Here is a 20,199-nt window from a genome sequence, read left to right on the forward strand (position 1 = left end):
CGCGGCCGGCCGCGGCTGCGCGGGCAGGTGGGGCAAGATGGCTGCGGAGCAGAGCGCGCGGGTCGCTGGGCCCTGCCCGGGAGCGCGGCTGGGTAGGGTCGTTCGGGCCCTCCTGCTGCTGCTGTTGTTCGCGGCCCGCGGAGGCGCGCTCTACTTTCACATCGGGGAGACAGAAAAGAAGTGCTTTATCGAGGAGATTCCCGACGAGACCATGGTTATAGGTGCGGGGGAAGGGGGAGAGTTTGCGACTAGACCGCGGTCTTGGGGGCGCGGGGTGCGGGAAAGTCAGCTCTCCGGAGCCAGGAGCAGCCGGCCTCGCCGTGCACCAGTGGCCGCGGACGCGGCGCCTCCCCGCGCTCCTCTGATTGCGCTCGCCCCGCTTCTCCCCAGGAAACTACCGGACGCAGCTGTATGACAAGCAGCGAGAGGAGTACCAGCCGGCCACCCCCGGGCTTGGCATGTTCGTGGAGGTGAAGGACCCAGAGGACAAGGTGAGGCGGCCCTTGAACCTTGCTGAGCCCTCTGCTCTGCACTTGAGCTCCAGACCAAGCAGGCGCTGCTACTTCCCTTCCTGGTTTCCGCATCTGCTAAACTGGTAAAAGCAATTGGTGTTGTGGGAAGATGCTGGATTTTCACTCCAGGCCAGCCTTGGGCTGTTGCAGTGCTGGCTGCTCCTCTCAACCTCTTACCGCTTTATGACTCGGCCAAGTCCTTTACTTTTCCTGAGCCATTTTCCTGGTCTGTGAAATGGAAATTCATCTATCTTATAGATAGGTAATGGGTAATGGGTGATGGGTGGATTAATTGTGCTGCTGGAAATCAAAGAATTTTGTCAACTCTAAAGCTGTGATGTCTAGACTTTAGGATTTCACGGAATAGGGTACTTTCCGAAAAGAATGAGCAGCTTTTGGTTTTGACAAATAAGGATATTAAAACCAAGAAACCAAAAACCCAAAACTCTTTTTTTTTTTAATTTAAAATCTTATGTATGTATGTATGTATTTATTTATTTTGGTGGGAGGAAGGCAATTAGGTTTATTTTTAGAGGAGGTATTGGGGATTGAACCCAAGGCCTCATGCATGCTAAGCATGCACTCTAACACTTGAGCTGTACCCTCCCCTTCCAAAACCCTTTAGCTGTCTCTTTCACTTAAAAAAAAATAATTACACCAAAAGAGCTGAAAGGTCACAAGCCATGAATAAAGAAAGCCCTTTCCAAGTGTGGTCACATGCCAGACTAATGTTAGACTCTTCACCCCTGCTCCAAATAGTTTGAAGACAAGTTTTTGGTACCTGCTGCTAAGCAGCACTAAACCTTTTAGTGTTGTAGGGTGCCTAAGGCTCTGCTTGTCAGCTTTTGAGGCTCTTACTGCCTTAAGCACCATTCAGCCCCATCCCCACTGTAACACTCACCGAAGCCTCTTCTCTCCAGGTCATCCTGGCCCGGCAGTATGGCTCTGAAGGCAGGTTCACCTTCACCTCCCACACCCCTGGTGAGCACCAAATCTGTCTTCACTCCAATTCCACCAAGTTCTCCCTTTTTGCTGGAGGCATGCTGGTAAGTGGACCCACGTGGGACTCATGGCTTTCAGCCTCTAGCCCATGGTCAGGGCTGGAGACTGGTGATACTGTGGGTGTGAGATGACTGTGTCAGATTTTGTGTCTCCTGATAAGACCGGGTTTCCGGTGGACATTCAGGACATGGTTGCAGGGCTCTTTGTATATGCTCTGGGGAAGCATCAGCCAAGGCTTGTTCTTGCCTATGGGCCTAGAGCCCCATAAGGCCGGACACTGAGGGGGCCTCAGTCAGTGTTGGCCTAAATGAACAAATGAAGAAAGGTGGGAGGACCAGCTGTTAGGCCCTGGCAGGAAGACAGAGCAGGGCTACCTGATTCTCCTTATCTTCCTTGTCTGTCTCCAGAGAGTTCATCTGGACATCCAGGTAGGTGAACATGCCAACGACTATGCAGAAATTGCTGCCAAAGACAAGTTGAGTGAGTTGCAGCTACGAGTGCGACAGCTGGTGGAGCAGGTGGAGCAGATCCAGAAAGAGCAGAACTACCAGCGGGTGAGTGGTTGGGCCGGGAGCAGTGGGCTTCTCCCCAGACGCTGTGCACTCACTTAGCCAGGAGTTGCACGTCAGATTCATTTTGAACCCAAGGGACTTACGTGTCTCTGCTGCATTGTTAGGCTAAGTGGTGGCATGGGTATTACTGGTTCTACTTTGTAATTGAGGAGACAGATCTCTTAAGAGGCTGTCATTATCTTATTAGGAGACACACGAAGTGACAGCAGGAATTGATATCAACACCTTGGGTGCTAGTTCCATGGTCCTCAGTGCTCCCAGGACCAGAGTTTCAAACTCAGGAGCTAGGCAGGTACGATGAATGGATTTGTGACTATAAGGACTGGTAAAATAGAGCCCTCTCTAAACAGGAACAGCTCATGTTACCAGCTGAGGACAGCCTTGCAGAAACGCTAGCTCTGGGTTTTAAGAGGAGCTATAGATTCAGGTTGTTTATGTGAAATTTTATGGGTTTTAAATGTTGTCAAAACATTGCATGAACCAAACAAAACAAACACATAGGCTAGATCCAGCCCCTAAGCCACCAATTTTCAACCTGTGCCCACAATCTTCAAGGAGCAGTTTGGGTGACCTGGGCAGAGGGCTCAGAGCGGGTCCCCTTCTGAGCATTGCAGGACAGCTCTGTCTGATAGGGTGATACCACTACCACTTTACCACTCCCCCAGGCACCTGGGGGAGGACCGTACCTGACAGATGAGCAGACAGACTTAGGAGAAGTGAGTGGGTTGTTTGAGGTCATCTGACTAGAGGGTGAAAACAGTCCCCGGGTGGAATGGCTTTTTTCAGGCACTTGCCTGGAACCTGGGCAAAGTTGGTTGGTCCTGGGGCATCCTCCAGGGAGGGAATCCAGCAGTTCTAGTGAACCCCAGGTGACCCCCAGCCAACTCAGGCTCCTCACCCCAGGTGACCCCCAACCAGCTCAGGCTCCTCTTTCATTCTCCCCTCCCACAGTGGCGAGAGGAGCGCTTCCGGCAGACCAGCGAGAGCACCAACCAGCGGGTGCTGTGGTGGTCCATCCTGCAGACCCTCATCCTCGTAGCCATCGGTGTCTGGCAGATGCGACACCTCAAGAGCTTCTTTGAAGCCAAGAAGCTGGTGTAGCCATCCAAGCCTCACAGGCCATCCTTCCTCTCTGGCTGGGGAAGAAAGGGCCTCCTGGACTGACTTCTGTCTGGCAGGAGGACTGGTTCCCAGCCATGGATGTTCTGGGGAGAGGGGCCAGCACACGCTGAAGGCAGCAGCTTGGCTTGCTAATACTGAGCAGGTGGTGGGGCAGTTGCTCCCTCCCCTGGGCTCTGGGCCCTTTGCAGTAATCTCCCAGGGGCTGGTGAAGCCACTGGGAGCCCTACTGACACCTCAGAATCACAGTGTTACTGATCAGGGATGTGAGGCTGTTGTCTGGGGTGGCTGGGGGGAGGGACATGGGTGGGCAAGCCAATCTTCCTTCTGTCTTCCTTTGCTAACTTGGGATTTTGACCAGGTTGGGATGTAGCTGTGATTCCCTGCCACCTAGGGAACCTCACTACTCTCCCTTTGGGCCTAGACCCAGCCTGCTGATCTGGGGCATGTGTGTTGAGGGTGGGGTAGTGGGGTGGCAGCGTGGGAACGTGGCCCTGAATTTGACCCCGGATTCTTCACGTGGTTGTTCTTTTTGGGGCTAGAGAAACGGGTCAGGCCAAGCAGAGGCTTTGGTGCTGGTTGGGGGTGGGGCCTGCAGAATCTTAGTTACTGATTTCATTTTCAATAAGTCTAAGTTTGTTACATTGGTTTCCCAATTAAAAAAAAAATTGACTTCTTGTCCAGTGTAAAGTTACTCTACTGTCAACGGCATAACACCACAAGGCGTTTGAGGGAGTGTCAGTTTTCCCAGCGGGCAAAGCACTTCACATCCTAAGATGAATATCCACCTGTGAACTTCATTCTTTCGATCCTCCCTGGTTGGTAGTTTTGCCCAAGATCATCCGACAAGTAAATTGTGGGGTTGGTGCTCAAATTCACACCATTTCCTCTGCACCAGCTCCCCTGTGAACTGCTCTGCCTTCTACAGTAGGTGGACAGAATTGTGCTGCAAGGAAGTGCCTAGTTAGGGAAGGTAGTGTGCATTGAACAGAGGGATCTGCTGGTGTGGGAAGGACAAAAAGCCCTGGGCTGGTGGGGATGAGGATACTGACGGGCTTAACCAATAGCATGAGATTTCAGCAAAGACTTTGAAGAAGAGGAAGGATTTTGATGAAAGAAGGCAAGGCAGAGGTGGTTGAGAGAGACAGGCAAACAGCTGGAATGGAGACGGATGAGCATTTTTTCAGCTGGTGTTGAGGGGGAGGGGTTGTGAGAAAGCTGGAAAGGAAGGTTGGTTAGAGTTAGAAGAGCCTTGAACCCCAGGTAAGAGATTTGGATGTTACCACTGTTCAACAAAGTTTTGAGTATAAGAACCCCCTGAATATGAATTTGGGAGAGGTTATCCAACAGTGTGTGAGAGAGGCTGGGGGAGGGGAGACAAATTTGGGGACTACTTGAATTGCTAGGAGAATGTAGTCTGAGCTCATATTGCCACCTAGACCTCCACATTTAGAAAAAACCTTTTTTTAAAAACAGCTTTAGAGTTACAGCAAAATTGTGAAGATAGTTTACCTTATTAACATGATGCAATAACATGGGTACATGTTAAAACTGATGAACCAGTAGTGATAGTCCATACTTCATGCAGATTTCCTTAGTTGTTGCTTAGTGTCTTTGTTCCAGGTTCTGTCTAGGATACCAAGTTAGATTTCGTTCTCTCCCCTTGGGCTTCTCTTGGCTGTGACAGTTTCTCAGACTTTACTTGTTCATTACCTTGATGGTTTTCAGGAGTACTGTTCAGGTATTTTGTAGAAGTTCCCTCAATTGTGATTTGTCTGCTGTTTTCTCATCATTAGACTAGGGTCCTGGGTTTTTGAAAGAGAGGCCACAGAAGAAAAGTGCCACTCTCATCCCATCATATTAAGGGTACTAATTGCCAACATGACTATAGATATCACATAGCTTAAAATTAGTTAATTTAGGTTTTTAGATGAAATCTGATTTCTTGAGCTAAATCAGATCTGATACTACTGGGGCTTCATCTTAATGCAACTACAATTAGCTGGGCTGAATGGCAGCTATCTGTACCCTTTAGATGGGCTTGTGCTTCCCAGGTCAGTCCCATTTTCCTGCTTCCATCACTGGCCTTATCTGACTGGTCTCTGCAGGGGTCAGCCTTGCCTTTGTCATTAGCCAAATCTAGGCTGGATTTGTCAAGGTTCTGGTACAGGGTGTGGTGCCCTGGGAGAGTTCAGTGGGAAGGGGACTGGTGGGTTGTATGCTTGGTTAAAGGGAGAAAAGGGGCTGCTGGGAATGATTAATTTCCCACCCATAGTGAAGTCCTCTCAGAAGCAGAGTGCTTGAGTCCACAGCTTGTGAAACCAAACTACCCGGGCTTACATCCTGAATTGTCTCTGTGTGCCTCAGTTCCCTCATCTGTAAAGTGGGCATAATAAGTGCAATATTCATAAGGACACACTGAGATAACAGTAGTGAAGAATTTACAACAATGACTGGTACATAGTAAAAACTCATTCTATGTTAGCTATTTATTAGGAGATTTAAATTTTGCCTGGAAGAAGAGAGGAGATCAAGTCTAATAACTCTGCCACTCTCTTGCCAGGTGGGAAGCTGGCCTAGCTGGGGCCTAAGTTCCCATGGTGACAGGGCAGATATGGGAAGTCAATCTCCTTATTCCCTTCCTCAGTTCTCACCTCAGCTCCACTGAAGTACCCCTCCCCAGATGACAGCTATCATTTATACAGCGTGGACTGTTGTGCCCATCACTGTACCAGTGTTTGCGTTTTCTCCTTTAATCCTCACAGCAACCACGTAGATCAGGAACCATTTATATACTCAGGTGAGGAAACAGAAGCAAAAGAGATTGTCTTGCCCCCCACCCCCGACCCCGCCCCAACATAGCCGAATTGGCAGAGTCGTTTCGAATCCAGCCCATCTGTGTTTAGTGCCTGGCTCCTGACTACCGTTTGGGGTATCCCTGAGCTTGGCCCTGCCCTCCTCCAAGCTTGTCGCGGAGGAAGAGTGCACCTGGGTTGACGGCGCGACTGCTCAGATTCTCCCTGCCTTTCCTTGGGAAGAGGCGGAAGGTGCAGATCATTGCCAGGGCGCTGGTTTGTAAGTCCGGAGTCTAAGTCCAACCCAGTCCATTGTCTTGAGACCCCTCTGAAACCTCAATTTCTCGGGATGTCAAGCGGTCTCCGGAAGGCAGCAGTTCCGGAGGTTGGAGTACTCACATGTGCCTCCGGAAGCGGAACCTTTGACGCTGCAGCTCCAGGGAGCAGACGGCGCGGCCGGAGCGACGGACTCAGAGGACCGAGGGGCGGGCGGACGGGCCTGGGCGGGGCGGGAGGCGGAGGCGCCGCGTAGGCCGGGGAGGCCCGGCCGGCCCGGCTGGGAGCTCGAGCCCCATGCGCCGCCGCCTCCCCCCACGATGTTCCCCTCCCGAAGGAAAGCGGCGCAGCTGCCCTGGGAGGACGGCAGGTGAGCGGCGGTGGCCGGCCCGGGCCCCGTCCTCCTGGGTGCCGATCCTTTCCGGGCCGCCCCGTGGAATCTAGGAGCCCGAGGCCGTCGCTTCTCCGTCTCTGCGGGTTTCTGTAGGGTCTGTGGTTCTCCTTGTGGGTCATTGACTCTCTCTGTTTTTGGGTCTCTGTCTCTATGTGGGTCTCTGTCTCTACCAGTCTCCTTTACTCCGCAGGTCTCCGTCACTCAGGGGTGTGTGTTTTCCGTTGACTTACCTTTGTGAGTTTCTGTCACTCTCTCATGGTTCTTTCTGTGTTTTTCCACTGACGTCTGTCTTCTTGCGGGTCTCCGACTCCATTGACCTCACACAGTGAATCTCTTTCTGTCTGTGTCTGGTTTCAGAGGGTCTTTATTCCATTTCTCTGGTCTGTGCCTCCCTCATCACATCCACGTAGCCTTAGACTCTACCCTCCCTCCTTCAGTCTTCCCCATTCTTTGCTGACCACCCAGAAGAACACCCCAGACAGAAGCTCTATACTCTGCCTGGCTGGCCGCTGCCTGGCCAGGACTAAACACTTCTCAGACCTAACATTAGTTCATTTCCGGTGCAGCTGCACTTTAGTGGGGCCTGCTCCAGGAGTTAGGTGTGAGCTTGACCCAGACCTTAGCACGTGATTACCGCTAAAGCAGAATGGGGGGCCGAAAGAAGCTATTTGGCCATTTAAATTTGGGAGGACACCCACACTTCAGTCTTGAGATGTGCTCCCAAAACTCCTTCTCACCCCAGAATACATGATAGTGGATCGCTGCCTAGTGAGTAACACCTCATTCACTTAAGTTTGCTAGGTGTCGAAAGGCTTTGAAATAAAGTGGGCACAACTCTTTATCTTTGGGAATTTTTCAGACTTGGTGTTGAAGTAAGACGAATATAACAGAAAGCCTGGACTGTGGACTTAGGCCTGGACAGGAATCCTCTTTAGTAGCTATGAGACCAGAAATAGATTACTTAATCTTTCTGACCTCAGCTTTTCCATCTTTGAGACAGGGGATCATAATATCTACTTCGCAGGTCTGTATGCGAATGAAAGGGGATCATACATGTAAAACTCTTGATGCTGTGCTTGGCAGAGGAGGTGCCTGTTGTCTTCCAGTTACTTTTGCAGTTTGGAGGTGCTGCAACCAGAGCAGCCGAGTATTCGAACCACTAAGGTTTATTTGAGGGAAGAAAGGAAAGGTGATGGAGGAGAATTTTCCATTTCCTAATTCCTTTCCATAAACTTCTGGAGCACAACCGTGCTCCCAGAAAACTTGACTGATGTCAATACACGCTTTTGACACAGGGATACAAAGATCCATGCAACAGATGCTGGCTCACTCATGTAGTGATTAAGAGGGCTGGCTCTGGAATCAGCCTGTCTGGGTTTGAATCTACCTCTCACCAGCCTTGGGCGCAGATTGATAAAGGAGACAAAAACCTCTTCTGGTCTGCCTCTGCTCCCCAGAACCAAGGTGGCCTGGGCCTGGGAGCAGCTGAGACTGCAGATCTGGAGTTTGCCACCAGGTGGCACCAGGAGCAACTGTTTTCAGCCTCCAGCGTCCTGAGGAATTGGGACTCAGCTGTGAATTCAATTGTTCAGTAGTTTGAGCCCTAACAGCACAGGAAGTGAGTGCCCATGGGGAGGTGATCCTGCTAGGAGGGAAGGCTAGATTGAGGGGACATCATGTGAAAGTGCGTGGAATGCCCAGCCCATGCCATACCCCTGGATAATGGTCACTGCTTCTTCCCCCAAAGGTGGGATGTTTCCCCATGTCCATCTCCCCAGTCTCTACCCTGCCCCCAGAAAGAGCCCAGAGGGAGAATCTGTAGAGGTCCCAGCCTTCCTAGGCCATTGGCAGTATCGGCCTCTGCTCCTCCCCAGCGGAAACCCCCACCACAGGATAATGGGGGGTAAGTCAGAAGCTCTGCACGTGTGTGGCCCCCTCTCTGCTGTGTGTGGGGCTGAGTCTGGCTTCAGGGTTGCCAGCTTCCAGATTGGCAGTTGTGCCTCTAGAGAGAGGCAGGAGTTGGTTTGGCTCTAGTGTGTGACAAGCATGCCCTGAATGCTTAAGCCCTTTCTGTAACTCACTTAGCAAGCCCTTGCTGTGTGACTTGTGCTGGGGCCACAGATATGAATCTGATTACCTATGGGGAAGACAAGCAGGGACGCAGGTGATTACAAAATGCTAAGTGCTTCAAAGAGGGCAGTACCAGATCCCATGGGCACACAAAGCAGGGAGTATATATCTCGGGTTGTGTACATGTGATGGGGAAAGCGAGGTGGTGATGCTGGCCATGACATTGGAACTTGACCCTGAAGGATCAGTGGGGCGCCTCCAGGAAGATAAAATAAGGAAAGGCATTTTAGGCAGAAGCAGCAGGCTGTGTGAGGACTGGAGCAGGAAGGAATGGGGTAAGTGGATAGGCTCTGGGTTGCCCATGTGTAGCACTGGGTGAGTAGCAGGGAGCAGCTGGAGATGGGGCCAGGTCACAGAGGGGTCTGACTGTCAGGCCAAGGACCAGATGAGACTTGAGCTAGAGGAGAGGCAGTGGGTGAGGAAGGATCAAAGAGCACTTAGGAGGTAGGATCTATATGACCTGGTAGCTAATTGGTGACTCTCAGAGGTTATAAAGTAGGTTGCTTTCCAGGTAATTTCGGAATAGAAGAGGCTTCCCTCTTCTTGGATTCCTCTGTTCCTCCTTCACTATCCTTAGGAACTTTTTTTGGGGGGGGGACAAAGAAATCAGGTGAATTCCACCGATTTCTTTGTGCCTTATAACCTAAAGGGCAGTCTCTCCCAGCGCTACCCCAAAGCCTGAGATACTCTGCTGGTTTTCTGGTTTCTGAAATGAGCCTGGGTGCTGTTCCCAGCCCTCATCTTTCTTTCCCTCTTCTGTCTCTCGTCTCTTGTCATGTGAGCTGCCTCTTGCATTGAAGTTTTGAGATGCATTCAGTGAACTGCCACTGTCAGTTTGAGCCTTGCATTGGTTTGGGAACAGACCTAATTTTCCCAGAGTTAACTGGTCTTTTCACTGGGGCTTGATGCCAGCACAAGCCCCTGTCTTGGGGAGCTTTCTGGTCTGAGAAGCAGGATGAAGCCAAGGTTTCTGTCGAAGGTGAACCTGCAGGGGAGCAGGTGGAAGGCAACGGGTGGGATCTCTAAGGCAGATCTCCTGCCATCAGCTCAGGACATGAGCCATTTTCCTGGCAGGGGGCAAGTGCAGGGGACTAGGAGTCTCGTCCCTGCCCTCGAGCAGCTCTTGGTCTGGCCAGGACTCAGGCACAGAAAGTAAGAGAGCATTGAGGAACTGGGGCAGCTCCGAGACCTGGGAGTGGTTGGAGGGCCTCCTGGAGGTGGTGGCACAGGCTGAGCCTAGAGCTGCAAGCAGGATTCTCATGCACGGTAGCAGGATTCTCATGCACGGTAGCAGCATGAACAAAAGCACTGAAGTTGCTTCTGCACTAATTCCCAGGCGCTTGGGGCAGAACAGTCATGTGTGCTTTACTTGGGGAAGCCAGAGAAGGGGTCACAGGACCTCAGCTCAGCCTTGCCCTTCTCACCTGGTCCCTGTCCTTGTCCCAGGTCCAGGTTGATCCCCAGCAGCCTCCCCCGGAAATGCTCCGTCTTCCATCTCTTCGTCGCCTGTCTCTTACTGGGCTTCCTCTCCCTGCTCTGGCTGCAGCTCAGCTGCTCTGGGGACGTGGCCCGGGCGGCCAGGGGACAAGGGCAGGAGAGCCCGGGCCCATCGCGGGCCTGCCCGCCAGAGCCGCCCCCCGAGCAGTGGGAAGAAGATGAGTCCTGGGGCCCCCACCGCCTGGCAGTGCTGGTACCCTTCCGAGAACGCTTTGAGGAGCTCCTGGTTTTTGTGCCGCACATGCACCGCTTCCTGAGCAGGAAGAAGATCCAGCACCATATCTATGTGCTCAACCAGGTGGACCATTTCAGGTGGGGACCGCCTCCTGAGCCAGCACCCTCGCGCCTGGGCCTCACCTTGCCCCGCCTCTCAGGCCTGCTCCCTTTTCCTACCGACGTCCAATGTCAGGTGGGCCCAAGCCTGCAAAAGGCCACCCGGGGCCCCAGCAGGAGGATGGGAGGCGCTAGTCCCCTCTCACTGGACATGACAGGAATTTAGGGGGAGGGTTTGTGGCTGGGGAGGCCCCTGATCTGGTTTCCATTTTACAGAGTTTCCTGTGGCTGCTGTATGGGCTAGATCATACCAGGACAAGGAGGGGACTGGGGAGATCTGTTGGGTGGTCATTGGAGTCACCTGAGCTGACAGGGGCTTGGTCAGCGTGGCAGAGGGGTGGAGAGAGGTGATGTGGGGCAAGCACAGACAGGGCTCAGTGGTGGATTGGCGGTGGGGATTAGGGGAAGGGAGCGTCAGGGCCAGGGCTTTAAAGTTGCTCACAGTCCAGCATTATCCCCAAATCCTTGTCCTCACCAGAGACTGCTCCCCACGATCCAAGCATCTCACACTCCACCCCGACCTCCTTTCCCTCCAACTCACTCCTGCTGGTAGACAGACTCCAGCAGTTCTTGGACCCCACCAGGTCCTTTAGTCCACCATGCTCCCAGTGTTCACCACCCACCCTCCTGGTCCTCACTTTCTACTGACGAATCTTGGATTCCATGGTCCATCGTGAAAGTCACACCCGCAAGTACACCTCAGCTCCCTCCCACTCTCTCCTAAAGAACAACTGGCCACTCCCACCCAGTGTGCTTGATCCTCCTCTTCCTGCTTTACTGTTCTTCACAGTGCTTACCACTCCCTGGCTTGTTCCATGTCTACTTATTTCTTCCTTTTTGTGAGGGCATGGCTTTGATTTCTCACTGCTGTATCTCCAGTGCTCTAAACAGTTCCTGGCACACAGCAGGTGCACAGTAAACATTTGTGAGATGAGTGGAGGGGCAGACGTGCAGCCAGGCAACCCCACAGCGAAGTCGGTGTTGGGCTGGAGGGCAGCACGGCCCCAAGGGCGGGTGAGGTGGAGGGCAGGCTCTCCCATGGAGACTGGGGGAGAGCGAGCTCGCCGCCCCCTGCCCAGCCTCTGCGCCCTGCGCAGGTTCAACCGGGCGGCGCTTATCAACGCGGGCTTCCTGGAGAGCGGCAACAGCACGGACTACATCGCCATGCACGATGTGGACCTGCTGCCTCTCAACGAGGAGCTGGACTATGGCTTCCCCGAGGCCGGGCCCTTCCACGTGGCCTCCCCGGAGCTCCACCCGCTCTACCACTACAAGACCTACGTCGGTGGCATCCTGCTGCTCTCCAAGCAGCACTACCAGCTGGTGAGGCCCAGCCTGCCTGCTCTGCTCAGAGCCAGGGAGCACCCGCCTGGGTGGGGGCAGGGGCCAGAGGAGCAGCAGTGCCAGGGCCCGGCAGATGGAGGAGCCCTGCCCGGGGCCAGCAGGGGGGCCCAGGAGGAGCCAGAGACAGGAGAGGGCAGGACCGAGCAAGCCAGTGAGGGAGGACTCTGCCACAGTAACGACCCCTGCGCCAGCGGCTTCAGAAGACCCGGGGTTTGTTGGTTCGCAAAGTGGAAAAGTCTGGGCGGGACTGAGAGAGGGTCTGGCTTCAGGTTTGTCTTGCCCAGCCGCTCAGGTGGTGTCACCAGGACACCAGTTCACCTTCCATGTCTCGGCTCCGCCATCTCTAGACTGGATTTATCTCCAGACGTTCAGGATGCAAGGTGATGGTTGTAGCTGCAACCTGCATCCGTCGAGGCTCAAGCCTAGTGGTAGATGGAGCCCCCTTCCCAACAGCCTAGACAGGAGGCCCATAGCTGCTCCACACTGCCTCTTGATTGGCTTGACTTGCGTCACGGGTCCCTCCCTGAATCAGTCACTATGGCAGAGGGTGGGGTAGGAAGAACTGAGTGGCTTAGACCCTCACCTCCTGCTCCTCTCTTCAAGCTGTGGCTGGAGCCAGCTAATGTAAATGAAGCCCGAAGTCCGGTGGTAAAATTGGGTGTCTGTCCTAGAGCCCGCTGTCCCTTTTCCCACAGAAAGGGGAGACCAGGGCAGAGCCCCGCTGGCAGAAGGGGGAGCATGGAGCCAGGGAGAAACCGAGCAGGAGCTGGCACTTCTGCCGATCGCCAGCTCTCCAGAGGTCCCCTCCCCGCCAGTCAGACATTTATGAGAAACTAATCACCTCACACAAGTTCAAGGCCCCATTAGAACCGCCGGAGGGACTGGGGCATGCTGACTGTTCTCCCAGTACCACAGAGGTGGTAGGAGCTGTAAGCATCTGAGTGTCCATTCAGAACTGCCAGGGAGGAGGAGCAAAGGGGGCCTGGCCCAGGCCGGCTCGTGCTGGGGACTCCTGAGTGGTAGGAGACCAAGGAGCACCCCTGGGAGGAGGGGGCAAGTGACGCTGCCTGTCTCTGTGTCAGTGTAACGGGATGTCCAACCGCTTCTGGGGCTGGGGCCGCGAGGACGACGAGTTCTACCGGCGCATCAAAGGAGCGGGGCTCCAGGTAACACTGCCTGCCGCTGCCCCCCACCTCCTTGGCCATCATAACTGTGCCGAGGTTCTTCTCTCTGTCTCCAAATGAAGTTCCTGGGGTTGGGAGACAGCAGCCCTGGTTCTGACCCCAGCCCTGGCCCCGACAGGCACACCTCTCCTGCAGACTGGGGGTGCAGGCCCCTGCCTGTGGGCCCTGCAGGTAGCGGGACCACAGAGGGCTAGTGGTGAGGGCTGGGGCTTCAGGGGAGGCAGCCTGACCCAACTTCCTTTGGCTCCCTTAGCTTTTCCGCCCCTCGGGAATCACAACCGGGTACAAGACATTTCGCCACCTGCATGACCCAGCCTGGAGGAAGAGGGACCAGAAGCGCATCGCGGCTCAGAAACAGGTGCTGGCCGGTCCTTTGATGGACAGGTGGTATGTGGGGAACCTACGGGCCCAGACATTTCACCAAGTGGCCCCATCCTCTCCTGCTTGGCGCGGGTCAGCCTGTGGGCATTCTGCTTGGGCACCACACCCTCCTCTGATGGCTGCCGTGGCCCTTGGACACCGTGGGTCAGCTGAGACCTAAGAGTCCACGCAGGCGAGATGTGTGTGTGGGAGTTGGAGATGGGACCAGAATCCCAGGCTGACCTGCAACACAGGAGTCCCCACCCCTCAAACAGCTTCTTCTCCAGCAGCCAAATTAATTCAACTGGAAAATCCCTGCTTTCCCGCTGACTCGGGGGTGCAGCCATGGGCGAGAGACTTCACGTCTCTGAGCCTCACTTCCCTGTCTCTTCAGTAGGGCTCACAGGACCTCTGATGACGAGGTCATGGGGCATCAGTGGACAGCTGGCACCCACAAAACCCTGAGTACATGCTATCTCTCCCTTCCCTTCCCAGGAGCAGTTCAAGGTGGACCGGGAGGGAGGCCTGAGCACCGTGAAGTACCATGTGGACTCCCGTACGGCCCTGTCCGTGGGTGGGGCCCCCTGCACTGTTCTCAACATCATGTTGGACTGTGACAAGGCTGCCACCCCCTGGTGTACATTTGGCTGAGGTGGCTGGATAGTAAGGAAGCCTTTGCCTACAGGCCACACTGTTCCTCAGGCCCAGGACAAAGCCTCAAACTTCAGGCCCAGCTCCAGTAGGACATGGTGTGGCCTGAAGTAGCGGACAGCAAGCCGCGTGTTTGCAGCAGCCCTGCCCCCAAGGCAGGCTTGAGCCAGGACAGGACACACACAGGGTACCTGCAACGCTGCTAGCAATAAACAGTGATGGGGAGCAGCTGGGATGTGGCTCCCAACTGGGACTCTCCGGCCTGCCTTCCTGCTCGCCCAGCCCTGCCCTCCTTCATGTGCTGAGATCTGCGGGCTTTTGTTCCTCCCCCTGGACTGCTTCATGCCGAGACACAGTTTAGAAGCCAGGCTGCTGACACGGGTGGCCAGGGCCATCAGGAGAGTTAAAACTGCAGAGACCAGCACGCCAGCCCCAACGGAAGGGAGCAGTGAGACCAACTCTAGCTGGTGGTCACTGGGCAGGAATGTGGGCCTGGTGTTGCCAGATCTTCTGATTTTTCAAAAGAGACTAGAAATTTGGATTCTTAAGTGAAATTGGTTAATTTTTAAATGATAGCAACTAATTGAAACTTAAAAAAAAAGTATGGCAGGCCAAAGCAATTGTGTGTGAACCACCAGTTTGTCACCTGCGGCTGGGGAAGGGGATGGGGCAAAAGATGACCTCTCTTAGTTATAAACTGGCAAGGAGTTGGGGCAGGGCTGGGGACTGAGGCCAGGGGACGCTCGGGTGGGAGAGAAGCCCAAGGCACAAGTCTTCACCACCTCTCTCAGCCCTCCAGGCTTCACTGCTCTTCTAGACAGTCTGACTGCCGCCAGGCTCCGGTGGGTTTTGCCTGGAAGAGGTATTTCATCCTGCCTCACTGAGCTGGACAGAACTATATCCGCAGGACTGGACTTAGGGTAGGCAGGCTGCATCTGCATTGAATCCCTGGGTCACGGCCCCGAGGGAGGGAAGACCGTGTCTCCGAGGCAGGAGGGAGATGAGGAGGAGGGGGATGGCTGGAGTGTTCCCAGGGGAGGTCACCAGTGATCCCAGACGCCAAGGAGAGGTGGAGAGGGCGAGCTGAGCGAGACAGTGGATCTGGGGAGTGATTTTGGAGGAACTATCTGGGGGGAAGCCTGGGGTCAATGAGAGAGAGAGGGAGGTGAGGGGCCCTGAAAGGTAAATCACTCCAAGGCACCTGAGTGCCAACGATTTGGGGCAGAAGTCAGAGGAGACTGGGACCAGTTAAGGTTGGTTTATTTAACAGTGAATAGGACACCTGGAGTGCTGGAGGAGGGGACTGAGGATGCAGAGTTCAGAAGGGTGGATTCAACAGCTCTGTTCCAAAAATGCTACCCCCCCTGAGGATGAAGGGCAAACAGAAACCTGCCCCTTTCCAAGGCCAGGACCACCAGGCTCCATTTTGCTCAAGGAGAGTAAAAGAAGCAGGCAGTGGTTATTCCTTCAACAAACACTTGTCGAATGAAGCACTGCCTTTGGCGCTCGGGGGGCAGCAGTGACTGCGCTGCCTGATGGAGGGGACCGCCTGCTGAGGGCTGCGGACGTCACACTCCTTAGCCGAGGTGACCACGGTTACAGAGGGGAAGTATGGAGCCGTGGGAACATGTAATGGGAAGCTGATCTAGTCTGGGAGGTGGGGTGAGGAAGTCCTTCCCCCTCACTGGCTGGCCCTTCGTTGCCACTTGAAATGTCTTCGTAAAGAGCAGTCCCAGGGAGACGCCTTTTACAAACTGAATACTGAGTCTTAAACAGGTGGGTAATTCAGATGGTTTCTCTAAAATGGCTCAAGGTCATGATGGAGACCCTAAAGTATGCCCCACCCTGGGGACCCAGGGACTGGGAAGTCAGCCGAGCTTGTGTGAAGACACCCTGCCCTCTTAGTGGAAAGGGTGTGGTGCACACTTGTGAGTCCTCCTCTCGGCATCCGATTCCCTGTCCTCCAACAACAGCCAGGGGTTCTTTCAGGGACCCCTGGTCTACTCTCAGTCCTGCGGTTTGAGTTGAATAGACCTTAACCTCCACTCTAGGGATAGGCCCTGACTGGTCTAACCGAATCTGTATGTACTGTTAACCTGGCCACAAAGATTGAGTCAGGCAAGGGCTGTAACCTAATTTGGGCAAGTGATTTGTGAGACGTTTTTTCTTGGCTTGGCGGAAGAAAGCTTCTCTTCTGTGAGAGCTAAGGGGAAAAATACTCTCTCTGCTTGGTATAGGAGAGCATACGAGGAGCAGAGGTGACTGTGTTGGTCACTTCCTGCAAGTCACTTCTAGACCCAGAATACTGTGCTCATCAGTTGAGCAGAGGCTGACAAAGTTAACAGCAGCAGGAGAGCTTCAGGGACCAAGAAGCAAAAAGCAGCCTCCCCAGACCTGGCTGGAAGGGCACCCCAGGCACTCTGTTCAGCTGTCACTACTCTAGGATCAGGGCATCATTTGGGACAACGAGGGTGGCGCTTCTGAGTTGCTCCCGTAGCAGTCCCTCGGAGAGTTCTGAGTCACTCTCTGGAATTATCCTTTGATGAACTGATAGGCTTCTCTGAGTAAGTGGGAGTCTGCCTCCCAGGCGAGGTTCCCGGACCCCAAGCCGTCAGAAGCCTCTTAGGTGGGAAAGCCACCAGAACTGCCATAGTCTAAGGGCATCTCACCAGTTTTGACTAGCTTGGTGGTGGCAGGATTTTTAAAACTTATTCTCTTCAAGATAGGAATATTCTGGAAGACAATGTCTATCTTTAGGTACCATATATATTTATATATATATATATAAATTTCAATGATTGTAAATCTGATCTTTGGGACAAGGGAATTATACTCATTCTTATCATCAAATATAATCCATAAGCAAATAACTTTTATATTTTTCTACAGCTCGGTACTCTCCTCTGAGCTTCAGGTGCATAAATCCAACAGTTTATTTGGAATCTCCACTTGGATAGCTGACAGGCATCTCAAATTCAGTATGTCCAAAACTAAACTCATAATCATCTTCCTACAGATTTTCTGCCTCCAGCCAGCGCTAACGAGCACAGCAGCTGTCTCCACTTTGTTTGTCATGTCATTCATGACATTCCTTCTCTCTTTCATCCCATGTTCAACAAATTGTGCCTCTTAAACTTCAGTTCCATCCACCTTTTCACTTCCATGTCCCCAGTCTTATCCTAGACCATAAGCTTAAGTTCCATCTCCCCAACATACACTATTACCCCACCTCTACACAGCAATTAAAGGGATCTCTTAAAGACTGAAAATTCAGTCATGCCATTCCCCTGCTCACAGCCCTTCATATGTTCCCACTGTACCTAGGACACAACCCAGAATCCTTGTTAAGTTGCTTATAAGACCTTGCATAGCCTGGCCCCCGCCTGGATCTGCAGTCTCTTCTCACAGTGTGTTTCTGTGGCTCCAGTCACACTGCCTACTGTTGCTTGATCTCAGTGTCTTCCTTCTTCCAGTGTCTTCCTTCTGCCTGAAACTCTTCATTCTTTTACTGGCAACGCCTGTTCATCCTCCAGCCTCAGCTTGGTGCTGTCCTTTCTTCAGGGAGGTCTTCCCTGACACCCTCCCCTTTTTGGACAAGGTTTAGCCTCACTTCCGTAAATTCAGACACCCCCTACTGTTCTGCAAGTGCATTTACATACTCGCTTAATTTTTCCAACGTCCACCTCCCTCTTAGGGCTCTAAATTCCTAAGGGCAAAGCCTGTATCTCCACCATGTAGGACCATGCAGGCACACGGCAAGGACTTTTGAAGATACTTCTTTTTTGGAGGGGCATGATAAATTGAGAGGATTAAGAGGTACAAATTACTATGTATAAAATAAAATAAGCTACAAGGATATATTGTACAGCACAGGGAATGTAGCCAGTATTTATAATAACTATAAATGGAGAATTGTGAATCTCTTTGCTGTACACCTGAAACATACAATATTGTAAATCAATAATACTTCAATTTAAAAAAAGCAGCCATTATAGAAAGCAATAAGGAGGTTCCTTAAAAAGCTAAAAATAGATTTACCATATGATCTAGCAATCCCACTCCTGGATGTATATCTGGACAGAACTCTAATTTGAAAAGATACAAGTACCCCAGTGTTCATAGCAGCACTATTTACAATAGCCAAGATGTGGAAACAGTCTAAATGTCCAAGTGACAGATGATTGGAAAAAGAAATTATTCCACTATATATATATATATATATATATATATATATATATATATATAGTGGAATACTACTCAGCCATAAAAAGAATAAAATAATGCAATTTGCAGCAACATGGATGGACCTGGAGATTGTTATACTAAGTGAAGCCAGAAAGAGAAAGAAAAGTACCATATGATATTACTTATATGTGGAATCTGAAAAAGAAAAAAGACACAAGTGAACTTATTTTCACAATAGAAACAGACTCACAGACATAGGAAACAAACTTATGGTTGCCAGAGGGGAAAGGAGGGGGTGGAAAGGGATAAATTGGGAGTTCGAGATTTGCAGATACTAACTACTATATGTAAAACAGATAAATAACAAGGCCCTACTGTATAGTATGGAGAACTACATTCAATATCGTGTAATAGCCTATAATGAAAAAGAGTATGAAAAGGAATATATATGTATAGTTGAATCACTGTTATACCCCAGAAATTAACACATTATAAACAGACTGTACTTTAATTCAAAAAAAAGGAAAAAAAGAAAGCACCTTTTATTGAGGTATACTCAGCCATCCCTCAGTATCCAAGGGGAATTGATTCCAGGACCCCCACAGATACCAAAATCTGAGGCTGCTCCAGTCGCTTGTATAAAATGTATTTGCATAGACTTATGTGCATCCTCCACCTTCCATCCTGTGTACTTTTAACTCATCTCTAGATTATTTACAATACCTAATGCAATGTAAATGCTATGTAAATAGTTATGAGTGCAATGTAAATGCTATGTGAATAGTTGCCAGCATGGCAAATTCAAGTATTGCTTTTTGGAACTTTCTGGGATTTTTTTCCCTTGAATATTTTCTGTTGGTAGTTTGGTGATCTTGCAGATGTGCGATCCACGAATACAGAGGGCTGACTAGACGGCTAGAGACCAATTGATCTGGTACTAAAATTCTTTCTTGTAACAGAAATGGAAAATAGCAAATATTTTATGAGATGAAGACTGTAAAAAAAAAAAAGAAGACTGTAATTAGGATATTTTATATGATTTTATAAAACAGGTTCGTCTCCATTTTTGTACTAACACAAAGAATCTGAAAGAAATACCATAGAAAGAACATCTGTGAGTTTCAGCCAATGTGACCTGAAATGCTGACATTCCCGGAGACCGTGTGCTACCCTCCACTGTGCCTGCTGTTCAGGGGCTCGCCCCCCAGCTAAGGACGTGTCCTGGGATGAGCACTGAGAACTACCCAGGGGTACGTAATCCCTACCTGTGCTCTCTCTTCTTCACTCCCAGGGGATTCCCTCAAGAGCAAGGCATTTCTAGATAAAAGGAGAAGTGGGTCAGAGGTGGACAGATCTTAAAAGTTCTCATCACAAGAAAAAAATGTGTAATTATGTGTGACGATGGATGTTAACTAGACTTGTGGTGATCATTTCACAATATATACAAATACTGGAATGTTAACACCTGAAACTAATACTATCATATATTAAAAAACTAACATAATAGAATAATGAAAAAATTGGCTTTGAAATGCTGACACCTCAAACTAATATAATGTTATATGATAATCACATCTCAATCTAGAAAAAGAAAGAGAGAGAGGTGGAAAAAGCAAAGCCATCAACTAAAAATCACCATTAAGAAAGAAGACATATGGAAGCTGAGATTGTGAAAACTGATTCCCTTGAAAGTATCCATCTACCTGGGATGCAATTCAGTTACATAAAAGCCAGGGTAGTTGGAATATTTCCTGGCACTACCCAAATTTTCAAGATACATGACTAAGAATGCGTGGATGTATATTTTACAAGCTTTTCTTCAGATTCCATGAATTAATCAATGTA

At 51.3% G+C, this 20,199-nt stretch overlaps 2 protein-coding genes across 7 annotated transcripts; both read left to right on the forward strand.

Annotated features, from left to right (window-relative positions):
• Positions 1–4: 4 nt before the first annotated feature.
• On the forward strand, positions 5–3,883 carry LOC105099601 (transmembrane emp24 domain-containing protein 9). Of its 2 annotated transcripts, XM_031437915.2 has the most exons (6): positions 5–221; positions 391–491; positions 1,433–1,558; positions 1,922–2,068; positions 2,274–2,378; positions 3,038–3,883. In XM_031437915.2, the coding sequence occupies exons 1-6, from the start codon at positions 38–40 to the stop codon at positions 3,185–3,187; spliced, it is 813 nt and encodes a 270-aa protein (XP_031293775.1). In that variant the 5' UTR covers positions 5–37; the 3' UTR covers positions 3,188–3,883. The 2 variants fall into 2 exon arrangements, with proteins under 2 accessions (XP_031293775.1, XP_010990755.1); XM_010992453.3 differs by lacking the exon at positions 2,274–2,378 and having other exon boundaries at positions 10–221.
• A 2,617-nt stretch (positions 3,884–6,500) lies between these two features.
• On the forward strand, positions 6,501–14,789 carry B4GALT7 (beta-1,4-galactosyltransferase 7). 5 transcript variants are annotated; one of them, XM_031437916.2, is made up of 7 exons: positions 6,505–6,646; positions 8,418–8,573; positions 10,247–10,609; positions 11,710–11,953; positions 13,057–13,140; positions 13,412–13,516; positions 14,014–14,789. In XM_031437916.2, exons 1-7 carry the CDS (start codon positions 6,597–6,599, stop codon positions 14,167–14,169), a joined length of 1,158 nt encoding a protein of 385 aa, XP_031293776.1. In that variant the 5' UTR covers positions 6,505–6,596; the 3' UTR covers positions 14,170–14,789. The 5 variants fall into 5 exon arrangements, with proteins under 5 accessions (XP_031293779.1, XP_031293780.1, XP_031293778.1 ...); XM_031437917.2 differs by having other exon boundaries at positions 6,506–6,646; positions 11,728–11,953; XM_031437919.2 differs by lacking the exon at positions 8,418–8,573 and having other exon boundaries at positions 6,501–6,646.
• The last annotated feature ends 5,410 nt before the right edge of the window (positions 14,790–20,199 follow it).

Source organism: Camelus dromedarius, chromosome 27 (assembly GCF_036321535.1).
Source record: "Camelus dromedarius isolate mCamDro1 chromosome 27, mCamDro1.pat, whole genome shotgun sequence".
Lineage (NCBI taxonomy): Eukaryota > Metazoa > Chordata > Mammalia > Artiodactyla > Camelidae > Camelus > Camelus dromedarius.